The sequence below is a fragment of the Mus pahari genome, chromosome 10 (assembly GCF_900095145.1).
Source record: "Mus pahari chromosome 10, PAHARI_EIJ_v1.1, whole genome shotgun sequence".
Classification (NCBI taxonomy): Eukaryota; Metazoa; Chordata; class Mammalia; order Rodentia; family Muridae; genus Mus; species Mus pahari.
Window position 1 is genome coordinate 26,846,982 of NC_034599.1, and position 14,185 is coordinate 26,861,166.

General features: G+C 45.0%; 1 protein-coding gene across 1 annotated transcript in view; it reads right to left on the minus strand.

Moving 5' to 3' along the window:
• The window catches only part of Barx2 (BARX homeobox 2), a 65,534-nt gene extending 53,758 nt beyond the window's left edge, over positions 1–11,776 (minus strand). Inside the window, exon 1 of the mRNA XM_021207659.1 lies at positions 11,402–11,776. Coding sequence (XP_021063318.1) covers positions 11,402–11,588 — 187 coding nt within the window. The 5' untranslated portion in view covers positions 11,589–11,776. The remainder of the gene's footprint in view (positions 1–11,401) is intronic.
• Positions 11,777–14,185: the final 2,409 nt, after the last annotated feature.

The window sequence follows — 14,185 nt, forward strand, 5'->3', positions numbered from 1 at the left end:
GGGCTACACAGAGAAACCCTGTCTCGAAAAACCGAAAAGAAAGAAAGAAAGAAAGAAAGAAAGAAAGAAAGAAAGAAAGAAAGAAAGAAAGAAAGAAAGTAAGAAAGAAAGAAAGAAAGAAAGAAAGAAAGAAAGAAAGAAAGAGAGGGGGAAGGAAGGAAGGAAGGAAGGAAGGAAGGAAGGAAGGAAGGAAGGAAGGAAGGAAGGAAGATCATGTGAGATGATTGGAAACTAATAAATAAATAGGAATGGACAATGGATATCAAAAAACCTGGTTAGGTGGAAGGTTAAGCGCTTTTACTCTATCACACAGCAGGGAGCTGCTGTTCACAACAATACATGACATACACTGCAGGCGGCTAGCTGGAGCTCAAAGCACAAACAAGTGAGACATGTGCAACGACATGGAAATGGTAACTACAGGTTTGGATCATCAGACACTTCATGGCACTGTGACTTATCACACCACACCCCACACGCGTGTGTCAATTAAAATGGGGATAAGTGGAGACTGAACCCGTGGTAAGCATTTTCTATCCAGTCCATAGCAATGAGGGAACTTAGATTCCACCCTTGAATATTCTGTGAACAGCTTTACTTAATGAATCACAGCTCAGTGATGCCCAGGAGAGACTCAGCCACTGTCACCCAGCAACAAGTGAGTCACAGAAGCAGATGACAACAGATCTGAAATCTCCTGATGTGGAGATGTGCCATTTCCCACCTCAAATCCCATTGCTTCACCAAAGTTTTCTGGAATCATTGAAAACATCAATCTCAATAAAAACTGGACTTTGTTGTATGTGTTTTACACACACACACACACACACACACACACACACACACACACACACACAAATATATTATTATGAAGCCTTCATGAAAGGGGACAGATTTGAAGTCTAGTTTACATACCTAATAATCACATGAATGTAACTTTACATTGAAAGAGACAGACAAATGGTCCAATCTCAACTCTGGCATTTATCCGTCATTTTCCTTAAGCAGTGGTAATGGGAACTACTTCATACAGAGTCTCCATTTAGTTTAATTACCTTTATGTCCTACAAGTTCTTAGCTCAAGCCTGGCACATAGCTGCCTTTTATTTTTCCAACATCCTAAACAGCGAAATGCATTCTGTTTAGGCTAATTGTTCCAAGCATCAGAAGCAGAATATTCCAGTTTAAAAGAAAAGAAAAACAACATAGCTAGTCCTCTGACAGGGTCATGCTATGATCTGAACAGACAACTTGGAAAATGAACTTGAAGTAGCCCCGGCTGCCTAATGAGCTAAGAGCGTTCATGAGTTACCATGATAGCCAGGAGAAACAAAATTAACAACACTCCAAATAAAATCGCTTCAGAGGTGACATACCAAGTTTTTCAATAAAATACTTTAATCATAGAAAGGAAGTAACTTAGATAAAATTCCTTTTCTCCCGCTCAGTGAAACCCCCAAATATCCTGCATCTTAACTTTTTTGGTTTGTTTGATGATTTGGTTTTTGAGACAGGGTAGTCTTGACTAAGTCTTGCTGTGTAGACCAGTCTGGCCTGAAACTCACAAAAATGTATGTGCCTACGCTGAGACTGGGGGAATTCACCATCATACCCAGCTCAATGGTTTAAGGATTTGTTTTTATATCCCATTTACATGGATATCTGTGGGGGTGGAGGGGGCCTAAGGGGGAAGGAAGAGGGCATCAGATCCTCTGAGATGGGTGTGAGTACTGAACTGAATTCTGGTCCTACGAAAGGATGAGTCCTTAACCACTGAGCCACCCACCCCACCAGCCCCTGTCCCAGGCAGTTTCAACATGAAGATTCAAAAGCAGATCTATCCGATGTAATGCCAGTGTGCAGACCTTCACCCCTGCAGAATGATGTCCCCTACATTTCTCTCATAGACATGTACGTGGCTGACTGGAAGCTCTTTGGAATTCAGTCATCCTCCTTACCCTTATCCAAAGATGTGTTTCTGCATCTGCCAAGGATAGATGAAAGTGTTCTAGAACCAATCCCTGTATGCCACCCTGGCTTCTTTCCATTCGTGCATATTTATCACAGAGCTTAATATATTAACTACAGTAGGTGACTAATAATAATAAATAGAACAATTGTAACAACATATTATATTTATGTCAGAGCGATGCCCCCTGCCAACGTCTTACTGAACTCTTTTCACTCCTCTTGCCGTGTTGTGAGGTATTAGATGTATCTTTCCTCATATATTTGCTTGGGCATAAAGGAGTAATCTGGGGAATGGAGGGTGGCGTATGCTTTGGCCAATTACCAACTATTTCACTAAAAGGAGGGCAGAGCTCACAAAGGGCTTTATTTGTGCCAAAATGTCTAAAAGCAGTATTTCTAAATTAGATCTAGCGTGCAATGGTAATTAAAATGTCTGGACTGTTAAGATAGCAGAGTAAAGCAGCTGCCACGACACTTGTCATTACAGAATAATGCCGTTGAGATTAGCACCTCCAAACAACACGATGACCGCTTATGACTGGTAACAAACATCTCTCTGGCGATCACCATGGTTACCTTCATCCTTTCCAACATTCCCTGACACCACACAGTAAACAGTTTTTTTAAGTTAAAATTTTTAAATGGTTACAAAACATAAAGAAAACTTATACAGTGGGCCAATAGTATTATCCCCCTTGGTGAAGAAACTACAATTTAACATTACATTCTTTGATATTTAATCTCAACTATCCTGGACAATTTTTGAAAAGTAAAATATCAGTACCAATGAGCCATTGCCCAAAAGCCAAGCAAATTTATCAGCAAATTTTATAAAATTAAGATGCAAATCAAAGGCAGTTTGTTGTGACTTTAACCATTGTTAGGAATAAGAAATTCTAATATTTCAGAATTATATAACTGTTGATTCATATTAGCAAGAAACAACAATTAAGAGTAAGAATTGTAATAATTCCTTTGGGAGCTCAGAGTTTCTTTGATTGAATGCCAAAGCCTTGATAGGGGTAGGGCAGTTACTGTAGAGAGAAATAATGCTGTCAGCAAGGCTGGGGAGATGGGAAGGACCCCAAACCCAACTTCAGAAGCCCCAGTGGCTGTTAAGTGACCTTGTGTCCCCACTGCAAAGCTGCCGACAAGCTTTTGTCTCAGGATGGAAAAGCTATTGAGAACGCCATCAAAAGTTCCACAAGATTAAGCGTTTCGTGGACATGTGCGGTCCCTCATCCTATCGCTTTTCAATGTTTACATTATGAAAAGTTTCAACTAGACAGACAATCGCAAAGAATAATACTATGAACATCTGTGAACCCACAAACAAGTGACAGATTAGTAATGCTTAGACTGAGCCTCCATAGGCCCTTTTGAATGATAAATAATGACATAGGAAAATAAAACTATGGCAGTAACTCTCCCCACTTCCATCCTCTTGCCTGCTAGCATCCTGTACCAGCCTGAGTGTTTTCATTCCCTCTGTAAATAGCACCAGACTGTACACATCAATCTACAGCTTGTTCATCCCCGGCCTTTTTATTTCTGAAAATGATCTGTGTTGACACAAGCACATTTAGTTCATTTATTTTTAATTACTACATACAGTTTATTGCACAATTACAGCATGTGTTATTTTATTCCCTGAACAGCAGGTTAGGTTGTTCGCTTGCTTTTAATTTTCCCTAATCTAAAAGACACAGAAATGAGCAACGTTCTTATCTGTGTCCCGTTGCACACCTCCTCTGGCTCCTCAAGGCATGGCTTCCCGAGGCACTGCGTTGCAGACTGCACACATCCGCAGCACTGCCAGAAGTTGCCAGCTCTTCTCCACGGTGATCTAACCCAAAAGGTGGAGTCCCAGCTCAGCCTGCACAAAGCCCCAGGTTTGATCCCAACACCGAAAAAAAAAATAAAATCTGAAAATCCTCCCAAAGTCATCAGACTAAACAACTCCCTAACCATTGGCATCTGGAGTTCTATTTCTCTATATCTCTGTTCTCAACTGAGATGGCCAGATCCTCTGCTTTGCCTACCCAGTGACTGTGAGACACCACCACGGTGAGGCTGAGCATCCCTGCATTTCACTGGCCATCGAATCCTTCCCTTCCATGCATGGTCTGACTGCACCACTGGTAATGCGACTTAAGTTCTCAAGCTCCACACTAGCAAAGGGAGATAACAGCAGCCCCTCTCGGGGATGTTCTAGAGCCGATTTTTAAGAGCCATTATTTCAGTGCTATAACATCAATCACACACACACACACACACACACACACACACACACACTATAACTGGGCCAGCTGGATGACTTAGTAAGTAAAGATGCTTGCCACCAAACCTGATGAGTTTCATCACTTGGATCCATACGGCAGAAGGGGAAAACTGGCACATACTAGCATTATTGTACTTATGCCTGTGAATAAGGAGGTTGAACAGAAAGTAGATCTGTCATTTCTCCCAAGTTTATAGGCTTCTCTGGATGATGACTGCAAGACTCGGAGGGAGGGCTCTTTGCAACCCCTCTTGCCTAATCAAGCTAGCTCCCCCAAGATAAGAAGTCATGCTGTTTCTGGTGTCCATTCAGGAAAAGCGCAGTCAGCAATCCAAGGTATTATGTAAACTAAACCTCAATCCACAGGGGACCGCCACCTTGTTTGTGACAGGATCATTAACTTGAATCCCAGTGATTGTTATGTCACAGAATGAAGGAAGCCCTGAAGAACAGGGTGGTGGAGGCTGAGAGGGACGTGTGTGCTCAAGTATTTCCTGGAGTGGAAATCCAGCCAGGCCTTCGAAAGCTTCCTTAGTCCTGAGAGGATTGCACTTCTCCCAGGGGCTATTCGATCTTGAATATGCAAATGGAAAAGGCAGTCATAGCATTTATCAAAGAACTAAGTCGTGTGTTATAAAAAGTAGTAATCAAAAGTATATTGAATCTGGGAGTGGTGGCACACACAAGTTTAATCCCAGCACTCTGGAGGCAGAGGCAGGCAGATCCCTGTGAGTTTAAGGTCAGCCTGGTCTACAGAGTTTCAATTGAACCAGGGCTACACAGCAAGACCCTGTCTCAAAGAAACAAAGTACATTTAGCAGACATAACAGTGCACATCTACCTTCCCCCACACAGAAGGCTGAGATAATAGCATTTCAAATTTGATGAGGGCTCGAACTACACATCTATAGATCCAATAGAATTCATAGTGAGGCCTAGTCCTAAGAAAAACAGATATATGATCTGCCTAGGCTGGTGACATATTTAATGTGCTATGATCAATTCCCTCCAGATCTTCATCACTTGCATCTGATCTTTCCTAGGTGGATGGCCGTGCTTGCCTTTGTGCCCTGAGCCGTCGGAGTTAGGAAACATCCACAGTTGCTTGCCAGACCTATCGAGTCATCCTGACATCAGCACCTTCTGGGGACTGGCAGGGACCTTCTCAGATGTGCTTTCATATTAGCTACAGTTGGTGATTACTATTCCAGGTAATCGCTTTCAACTGGACTCGGACACCAGAAACTCCTCAGTACCTACACTCGGGTCCACTCCCCTCTCCAGGGTTGACTCGAGACTCAGCTGCAGCCCCGAGTATAATTAGACAACCTTCTGAGACCATCTAGGTGCAAGACTTTCCTCCTCAGGTCAGTGCCAAGTTTCCACGTTCAAGAACTTAAACAGCCATATAAAATGCTCTGGCAAGGATGAGTCAGTAGACACTGTAATGGAAAAGAAACTCTGTTTTTATTTAGAGCACTTATTTTAACAAGAGGTTTCTTTCTAACTATTATTAAATTGCAATAAAAATAAATTAAATCCTGAGAGTTTACAAAGACATTCTGTTTTGAAAAATAAGAATAATAAGAATAATAAATGAACATTCTCCTGGAGAGTATTTATTTTGTAATGCCACTAAGTTGGTGCAAGGTCCTAGTCAGAGTCCTGATGAATCCTAATGCTGATTCTGTATCTGCCACACTGACTGTGGAGAGACACCATTTGTGGGTCTCCAACAGCTAAAACAGTAGGCGCTGATGGGTGTGTCGCCTGGAAATTCCTTCAGTCCTTAGTCCCCTTTTTCTCCTGTTCTGTTGCTTCCAGGAGACATGTGTGCTTGTACCAGGATGCCCTGTGAACATTCTATAAAACACCTGTGGTTTTTTTAGCAACTTCGTGGATAGAAAGGAGGATGCTGGCTAATCCAGCTGTGAGCTCATCTCAAGAGACACTAGAAACGCTGCTCCACCCAATTTTCATCTGTTCCTGCTCCTGCAGGTGTCTGCTCATGGAATGAGATAGACACTCAAAATGCCTTGGCTATGACATTTCCTCTGCCCCTTACCCTGCCATGAATGTTATGGATGGGCAGTACCAGATGGATGGGCAGCACCAGGTTCCAGGGGACGTAAGGTACCTAGCATGAATCTGGGTAGAATCAATGTTCGCTGTTTACTGTCTGCTTATTTCTGTACAACAAAATGCTCTAAGACGTCCTGTGGTGCGGGGCTGAGCCTTAATAACCTCAAGATTGAACGGAAATCCACTCTTTCTCTTTTCTCTGTTTTCTCCTCTTTTCTTTCTAATCTCACTTTACAATTTAAACAACTATTTTAAGTTCTTACTGCTTCTCATATAGACAGCTGGGAAACCTGCAATATGCTAAAATTAACTTTACACTGTCTATGCTTTAATTACTAATTCAGTCTTCCAGCCCAGAGAATAAATAGCTTGCATACTTGTAAGGCATTGGCCTTATAAATGAGCATATATATTCCAAGCAAATATAAATATTTGTTCAATTAAATTATCAAATTCAATGATGTCAAGGACTGCAGACATTGGTGGAGGAATTTTAACTCCGAGCAAAATTTCTAATCCTTTTTTCGTCTGTGATTAGGAAAATCGGCAGCAGCAGAGACTGGGCTCGTAAATGATTCATAAGCTCTTACAGGCAATTCCCGAGGAACCCCTCACACCACAATGTAAAAAGAGAACTGTAAAACTTAAGAGGCGGTAAGTCACCAGCTCCTCTCGGAATACCCTCTGACTCTGAACAAGTCCCTTGTGGAGCTGGGTGTCCCTCAGTGTGTTCACCCTTCAAATGGGAGCAGGACAGAGCAGTGGACGTAACCACCAAGAAAACCCTGCTTGCCTCTGGCAGCATTGATAATGACCATGGTTTTCCCAGACCCTGATTTATGGTTCTCCATTAACATTCCAGGGCCCGATTCTCAAGTTCTCAATATGCTACGGGATTTTGTCTCCAAATAAAAGAGCTGAGATTTGGGGGGATTGGTACAGCCAGCTTCATGAAGCACTTGCGATCTACAACAGAGTCACACATGTCTGGGCCTCCTTTAGCTTTTCACTGCTATGACATCCAGTCTTTTTGATAAATGTGCCCAAGGACACCACCCCTAAGAACTCGTTTCTCATGGTCCCACCAGAGGATGAAATGTTCTCAATGCCACCTCCTAAGATAATTATCCTGTCCAAAATGCCCCTTTTAATTGGTTGACTGTCCCCTGGGTGTGACTGCACCCAGGGAGTTTATACAGGGTGCATAACCAAGATAGGACAGTCTTCCTGATTTCTGAGAATCCTGACAAGGACAGTGGTGTAAAAAGTAAATTGAACTATGTCAAAATATTAATGTGGCGCTGTGACTTTGCAATAGATAGATAGGTAGGTAGATAGATAGATAGATAGATAGATAGATAGATAGATAGATAGGTAGATAGGTAGATAGATCTTCCACTTGGGAAGATTAACCTCCCGGCCCCTGCCAGCTCCAATACCGTGGGCAGACCGAAAGGACTGACACTAAAAAAAAAAAAAAAATCACAGATAAATTCAGTATAACCATCCTGCCCAAGAAGGGAAAAGGAGCCAGACTATACAGATCCTACTGGAATAATGAAAAGTTGCAGGTTATAAAAGTGTCCAAATATCTGTATTCTCTTCCCGCAGACGAGCATGACGAACTGTAAGATCACGCTAAGAGCGACAATAAATTATAATACTGTTGGTTTGTTTATCAATAATCTCACAGGAAAAGCCTTAGGGTAAACCGTTGCATGCTTGTGTTTGTAGAACAAGTTACCTGTTTCCTCTGAACACTCCTCGAAAATAGAAACTCTGACTACTTCTAAAAGATTAAAACTTAAAGGCAAAGCTTCCAAAAATTAAAGTGCCCATGGCTTTGTGATCTAGCCCAGTGGGAGGAGCCAGTTTTATTCAATGACTTTGGGGTTACTGATGACCCAAAACAGACAATATCAGCATACCCCAAAAAGCCATGCTGCACTTATAAAATCATAAAGTGTACATCGTTTGGGTAAACTTTCAATCGCTGACACCATTCTAATATTCAAGACACGATTTCTGACTTCCGGCTGGCAATCTGTTTTGATTCTGTAGGAGGGTTACTGTCATCAGATTTAAAGATAAGAGTCACATACTCAAGTTAAAAAAAAAACATTCTATGCCTCACTGAGGACATGAGTGGTAAACTTTGTTTAAAGGGAGGCTTACTTTAGTTTGTTGGGTGTATTATTTTAAATTTAATGATAAACTTTCCTTGTTTGGCTTAAAAAGGGTTCTGTTTCTCTGTATCAATTCTCTTTTAGGAGAAACTATTGGGAGATAAAAACATTTAGTAACCAGTTTTAAGAGCAAAACTGTTGTGTTTTCAATAAAGGCCTGTTAAAATGAATAATGCTTTTCTAATGAGGAGTGTTCCACCAAGGGGAGAATGTTTAGTAATGAATTACTGCCAGGTGATTATCTGACTAATGAAAAAGATTTCCATTCCTCTGTTTACTTAAATACACACTCTACTGCCTGGGGAGATTTGATATCATGCATTGCCACTTGGATTACTAAATCTAGCAACATGGACTGCTTAATTAGGTGGAAGTCTTCTAACTGTGGCTTTTGTTCCGCCCTTATCCTTCGTGCTTATTGAACACACTGGTCAACAGTGGGGCGGACTGTGGAGAAAATTTTAGTCTTAGTTCTTCAGCATTTTGCCCGACCAAGTTCACTTCTGTCACAGTTACTTAAGCTGGTGAAGGCGTGCAAACTTTAAAAATGAGAAAATTGGTCACTTTCATTCCAGTGTAAGTTTCCACTTGTTTTGAATTTCTCCCACAATGCTTCTGCCACCTATGCTGCACATCTGTCTCTACCCTGAAAAATACATTACTGTTTTGCTTTAGATAGCAGCAACTACAGTTTTACTATTTTTAATTTAATTTTTAAAACATTGTAGCTATCCTAGCTAAGGTTTCTTTTTTCCCCCTGCTTTGGACAGTTAAAAAGTACAAGACAGCTTTGAAAGCATAAAACCCCGGAGAAGTCTCTAATGGGCTTCCTATGATCTCATACATGTAAGGCTTTCTCTGTAACCGTAAACCCACTGAAGGCTTACGATCTGGAAGTATCAACTATTGTAGCCAGTTTTTATGAGTTTAATTCCACTAGCAAATCCTACTTTCTCTATTTTAAGTCTCAACTAGAGAAAAATCAAGCACATTTTGAAAGAAACGATCCAGGGGAAGAATGGAAAAAGAAGGCAAGAAAACCACCGCCAATAACCTCTCCTGTCGCAAACCAAGAACTTCTAGGAACACAGGACAAGCCTGCGACCATGTCAACTCACCTTTAACAGCCACAAAACTGTCTTTGAATCACTGCAGTGTGCCTGTTTTATTTTCCACCCAAGGTTCCATAAATCATGGAACTAGCTTGGACTGACTGCGTGAAAACTTTCTGGGCCTTTTTCTCCCTCTCTTTTTCCAGCATGTTTTCTTGCATGACCCAACTCTGTGACTCCCACAAGCCATGGAAAGTGGCCTCAGAATTACAGCAAAGCCCCCTGCGAGTCAGCAGGTCCTAAACGGGGGGGGGGGGTCCCTGAGTCTTCAGGAACTCAACCTATCTTCTGACTAGCGACTCAGTGGGGCTACAATGAGAATTGTCACAGGGGGATGAAGTCCTTCCTCACTGGGATTTGTATTGCTGTGGCAAATCAATGTTCTCAACGATTTAGCCTACTTCTCCAGCCCAACACATTCACAGACGACTCATTGGAGACTCTACATATAGCAGTCAAAATGCCAGCAGGGTGGGCGTCTATCTTGTTTCTCAAATCTCTTTAATGTATGTCTTGATTATTTTCTTGTTCATAAAATTCAGTATTACAAGGCTTGTTGTGGGATATCAGGTCCAAAACTACCTTGCTGAAAGAAGTGTAATATTCATTTTATGGCCAAACAAATGTAGGAGTAACTTGATTTGGGGGGAAAAAAAAAAAAACCTCTCCCCGCATTTATTATTTAGATCTAGTGACTGGCTTGGCTGGACCATGAATAGAGCCAAGGGAGAAATAGAATTCCAAGTATTACATTTAGCAGCTTTTTATCCCCAGAGTTCAGAAAAGAAGTCCTTAACAACCACTGCAGTGAGCATATCCGTCCATTTTTCAAAGTTTAATTCCGTGAGATTATTTCATGGCAGCCATACAGCAAGCAGAAAAGCAAAGGTCCAAAGCACTGGCTGTTTGCTCTCAGTGGGAAGCACATCAAGAACTTCCTTTAAAATATTTCCAACCCTTTTAGCTACACTTAACTTTTCTGTAGCCTGATCCCAATCTGGCAGGGAGCTTTGAAACCCAGAGCTTCTCTAAGTGTACGCCCTGTTTTAAATGTCTTTGGATTGATTTCCTACGTATCTACTTTTTCAATGTAATTACTAAATTCTCTGTTTCCTTCCTATTGGTTTAGTTTTTGTGGACAGGGGAAACCAGGTTTGACGGATTTTTTTTTTTTTTTACTGTTACTAGTGTAGGTTTTAGTCACTTAAAACAAACAAGGGTTTATCCTCTCTGCTTGTGTCAAAACTCAGCATAGTCCAAAACTACTTTCCTGAGGGCAATCATTTTAAGTAAAGTTTGATGGAGTCACAAGTTTATTCTGAAGCCCAGGAAACCGATTTACCTGTAAAACTACAAAAGAGGCTGAGCAATGTAACTCTAGGTGAAAGATGAGACCACCAGATTCAAGTTGAAACTGACAAGCTCACTGCGTGAAACCGCCTAGGCACTATATCTGTTCAAGTGTTCGAAGTTTCTCACTAAAACCCCCGGTAGTGCCAGGAAGACGAAAGCTTTCTCCAAGAAGCCAGGACACTTATGTTACATTGGCATCTCACTCCAAGGACCACTTGATCTTAACTTATCTCCCATCCAGGGAGCAGTACCTGCCCAGGCCCGGTTGCAAACGCTCTTGAGTGTCCACCACTTGTTCTCGCAAGGACCCAGGAAAAGAATCCCTTGGTCCCTCTCGCTCTCGGGTTGGAAAGCAGAGGCGACTGCACACGGGCAAAAGTACGACAGTCCACTATATCGCCCAGCGATTGTCTTACCGGTACAAGAGTGCAGGGGCTTGGGTCGCACCACCAGCGATGGGCACACCGAGTAGAGGGAAAGTTTCTCAAAGTAGTCGCAGGTCTCCTTGGAGAGGATTTCATCGATCATGAAAGTCTTGTAGCGCCGCCTGGCTGCTTTGAGCTGGCCGGGTGAGCTCAGCCTCAGTTCCGCGTGGCAGTGCATGGTGAGCCGGGACCAGAGCCTGGCGACCTGAGCGCGGCGAGCGCCTGGCCGTCCGGGACCGCTGGAGGTGGCTCGCAGGTTGGGGCCTGAGCCCCGCTCCTCGGCAGCCAGAGGGGCGGCGGGGCCCGGGGAGGCGCGCAAAGCAGAGAGGGCACGGGCGCGCCTGCTGCGTCTACACCCACCCGGCGAGCAGCATCTTTGACTACAGCCTTTTTGGGACACCGCAGCTGTCAATCAGCGCGCACTTCCTGCAGGGCCAGGTGCGGAGCGCGAGCCGAGGGGCGTCGGCCGCTACCCCGCCCCTGCGCGCCCGTGTGGCCGGGGTGCTGACCTACGCACCCCGGGTCCGACCGCTCTTGCCCGCTGCCTCCCGCCGATCCGAGAGTCGAGCGCTCCCCAGGCTGGCTCTATTTTAAGACACTCGCTCCGGTTCTCCTCTCCCCCTCCCCCAGCTCCAGGTGTGTGTATGGGTGTGTGTGCGCGCGCTCGTGTGTGTATGTGCACGCGCAGGACGGTCGGCGCGCGCCGCCCTCTCCAGAGGCTCAGGAGTCCAGCCGCCACTTTTCCGAGTCGCATCGCCCCTCTATCCTCCCTTAGCGCCAGTCCTACTAAAGGGGGCACCGCTCCTGCTCCCCCCCCAACCCTGTAGGCAGCTATGTCCACACCTCTTGCCACAAAGCATCTTCATCCAGAATCGCGAAGCTCCGGGCCCCAAAGCGCGCGCTTCCCGACGACCACCGAGCCTCACTTGTCCCCGCTGGGCCATTTCCCTAAACCACAGTGTCCCCTCTCAGTCCAGCCCACAGCTCCCAAGCCCGCGCTGCAGCCGTGCGCTCCGGAGGTGGGGCATTTGCGCCAAGATTGCAAACTTGACTGCCTCACTAGGACCCCAAACTACAAATGAATTTAGCACACTCCGTTACCCCAATTATAAACTAGGGTAGTAATGTGGTGTGTGTGAGTGTGTATTTAAATTCTGCTCATACAACGGTTTTCTTTGCCAGAAAGGGCCAGAACAGCGGGATCGCGGCGTGCCCGAGGCCAAAAGTTAGCCCAAATTTTGGCTTTTCCTAGCGCCCCATCCCGGTTTCCATTCCAGGACAAAACACACTTCTGATATTGGGGGATGGTTTGCCTCTTTCTTCCTAGAGTCCTAATCTCAGAATCTTTCCCTACCAATGTCTGTACGAACTTTGTTCCCAACCACAATCCTTTCGTGAGAGGGTCCGGCCCACACCTAAGCGCCTAGGACAGCTCCTGCTGTCAGTGACTCTTACAGCCATAAGAGTCCTCCCATAACGACCTCCGGGTATACTCCCAGCCCCCAAGACTGTTCCCCCTGAAGTGGTGAGAGGAAGCTGGAAAAGAAATGGACAGCGGGGACACAGAATTTGGGACACAAACAACCGACGGTGTTTGCCTGATGCTCGCACGGTGCGACTGATCCCGGGTCTCGGGAGTGCTCTGCGTGGCTGCGCGCTCTTGCCGCAGAAGCAAGTCGGGACGCGCACCTGGGCCGGTGGTTAAACTCGCTAAGGAACAAACTTGCTGAACTTATGATTAAACACTTAAAGAAAATAGGCATTAATAGACTGAATAGTCGAGCGTTTGCTATGGGCATCAGCTCGTATTAATGATTTTTATTTCTAGTGTGTCTGCCTCTGCCTGATTTCTCTTTCCTTCTTAACTCTTGGGATTGCTTTTATTTCTGCTGTTCCAGATATAGGAGACCAGCACTGCAAGTAGGTACCCCAGAGGCTGTGTGTTCCTTGCCTTCATCCCCGGACTCTGTGGCCTATCTGCTGTGGAGGTCGGAGGGCCTAGGACCTGTCCCCGATCAGTCTGGGCACTGCCACCGGTCGCCGCGACCCGCTGCGCGAGGAGCCAGGGGCCAGGGACACGAGCGTAACACTCGCTGCCGCTGCCGTGGCAATCCTAAAGAGCTGCTCTCTTGAGTCACCCGGACAGTGTCGTGCCGCACCTTAGGCAGCCAAGAAGAAATTAAGTGCTTGGCGGAATTTGAGTCCGACCGAGGCGACAGCGAGTCCGGCTTGCAGCGCTCGGAGCCCGGCATCCGAATGGCCTCAGGGCCGGAGCTTGAGCGTGCCGCCGCGCTTAGGCTAGCAGGCTCCGCAGTGGTCGCGCGGAAGGCGTGAGCTCTGGGTCTCACTGTCGGGAACCCTGTCTCTGTCCTGCACGCCTGTCCTTCAACCTTTTTTCTTTCTTTCTCTTGGCTCTTCCCTCTTTTTCCCCCTCTTATTTCTCCCTTTCCCTCGTTGGTACTCGCCTTTGGGGCTTCTAAGTTTGGTCTCCTTTTTCTCTTTCCACACTTCTGCCCTTCGTTCTGTTCTTCCCCCATAACGCATGCTTGTTTCTTTTTCTCCCTTCCTTTCTTTTCTCCCTCTCCACCCTTTCTCTCTCCAAAGTCAGGAGTGGCATTTGTGAACCCATACCCAGGGAAACTCGTAGGCAGACCCAGTGCTTGAACTCCTAGCCCAGCCTGAAGGAATGGACTGGCCCCATGACACGTTTTTCCAAGCGGGGGGGGGGGGGCTCTTTACGTCGTCTTACTGCTCCCCGCTTCTCACAGAGCCTCG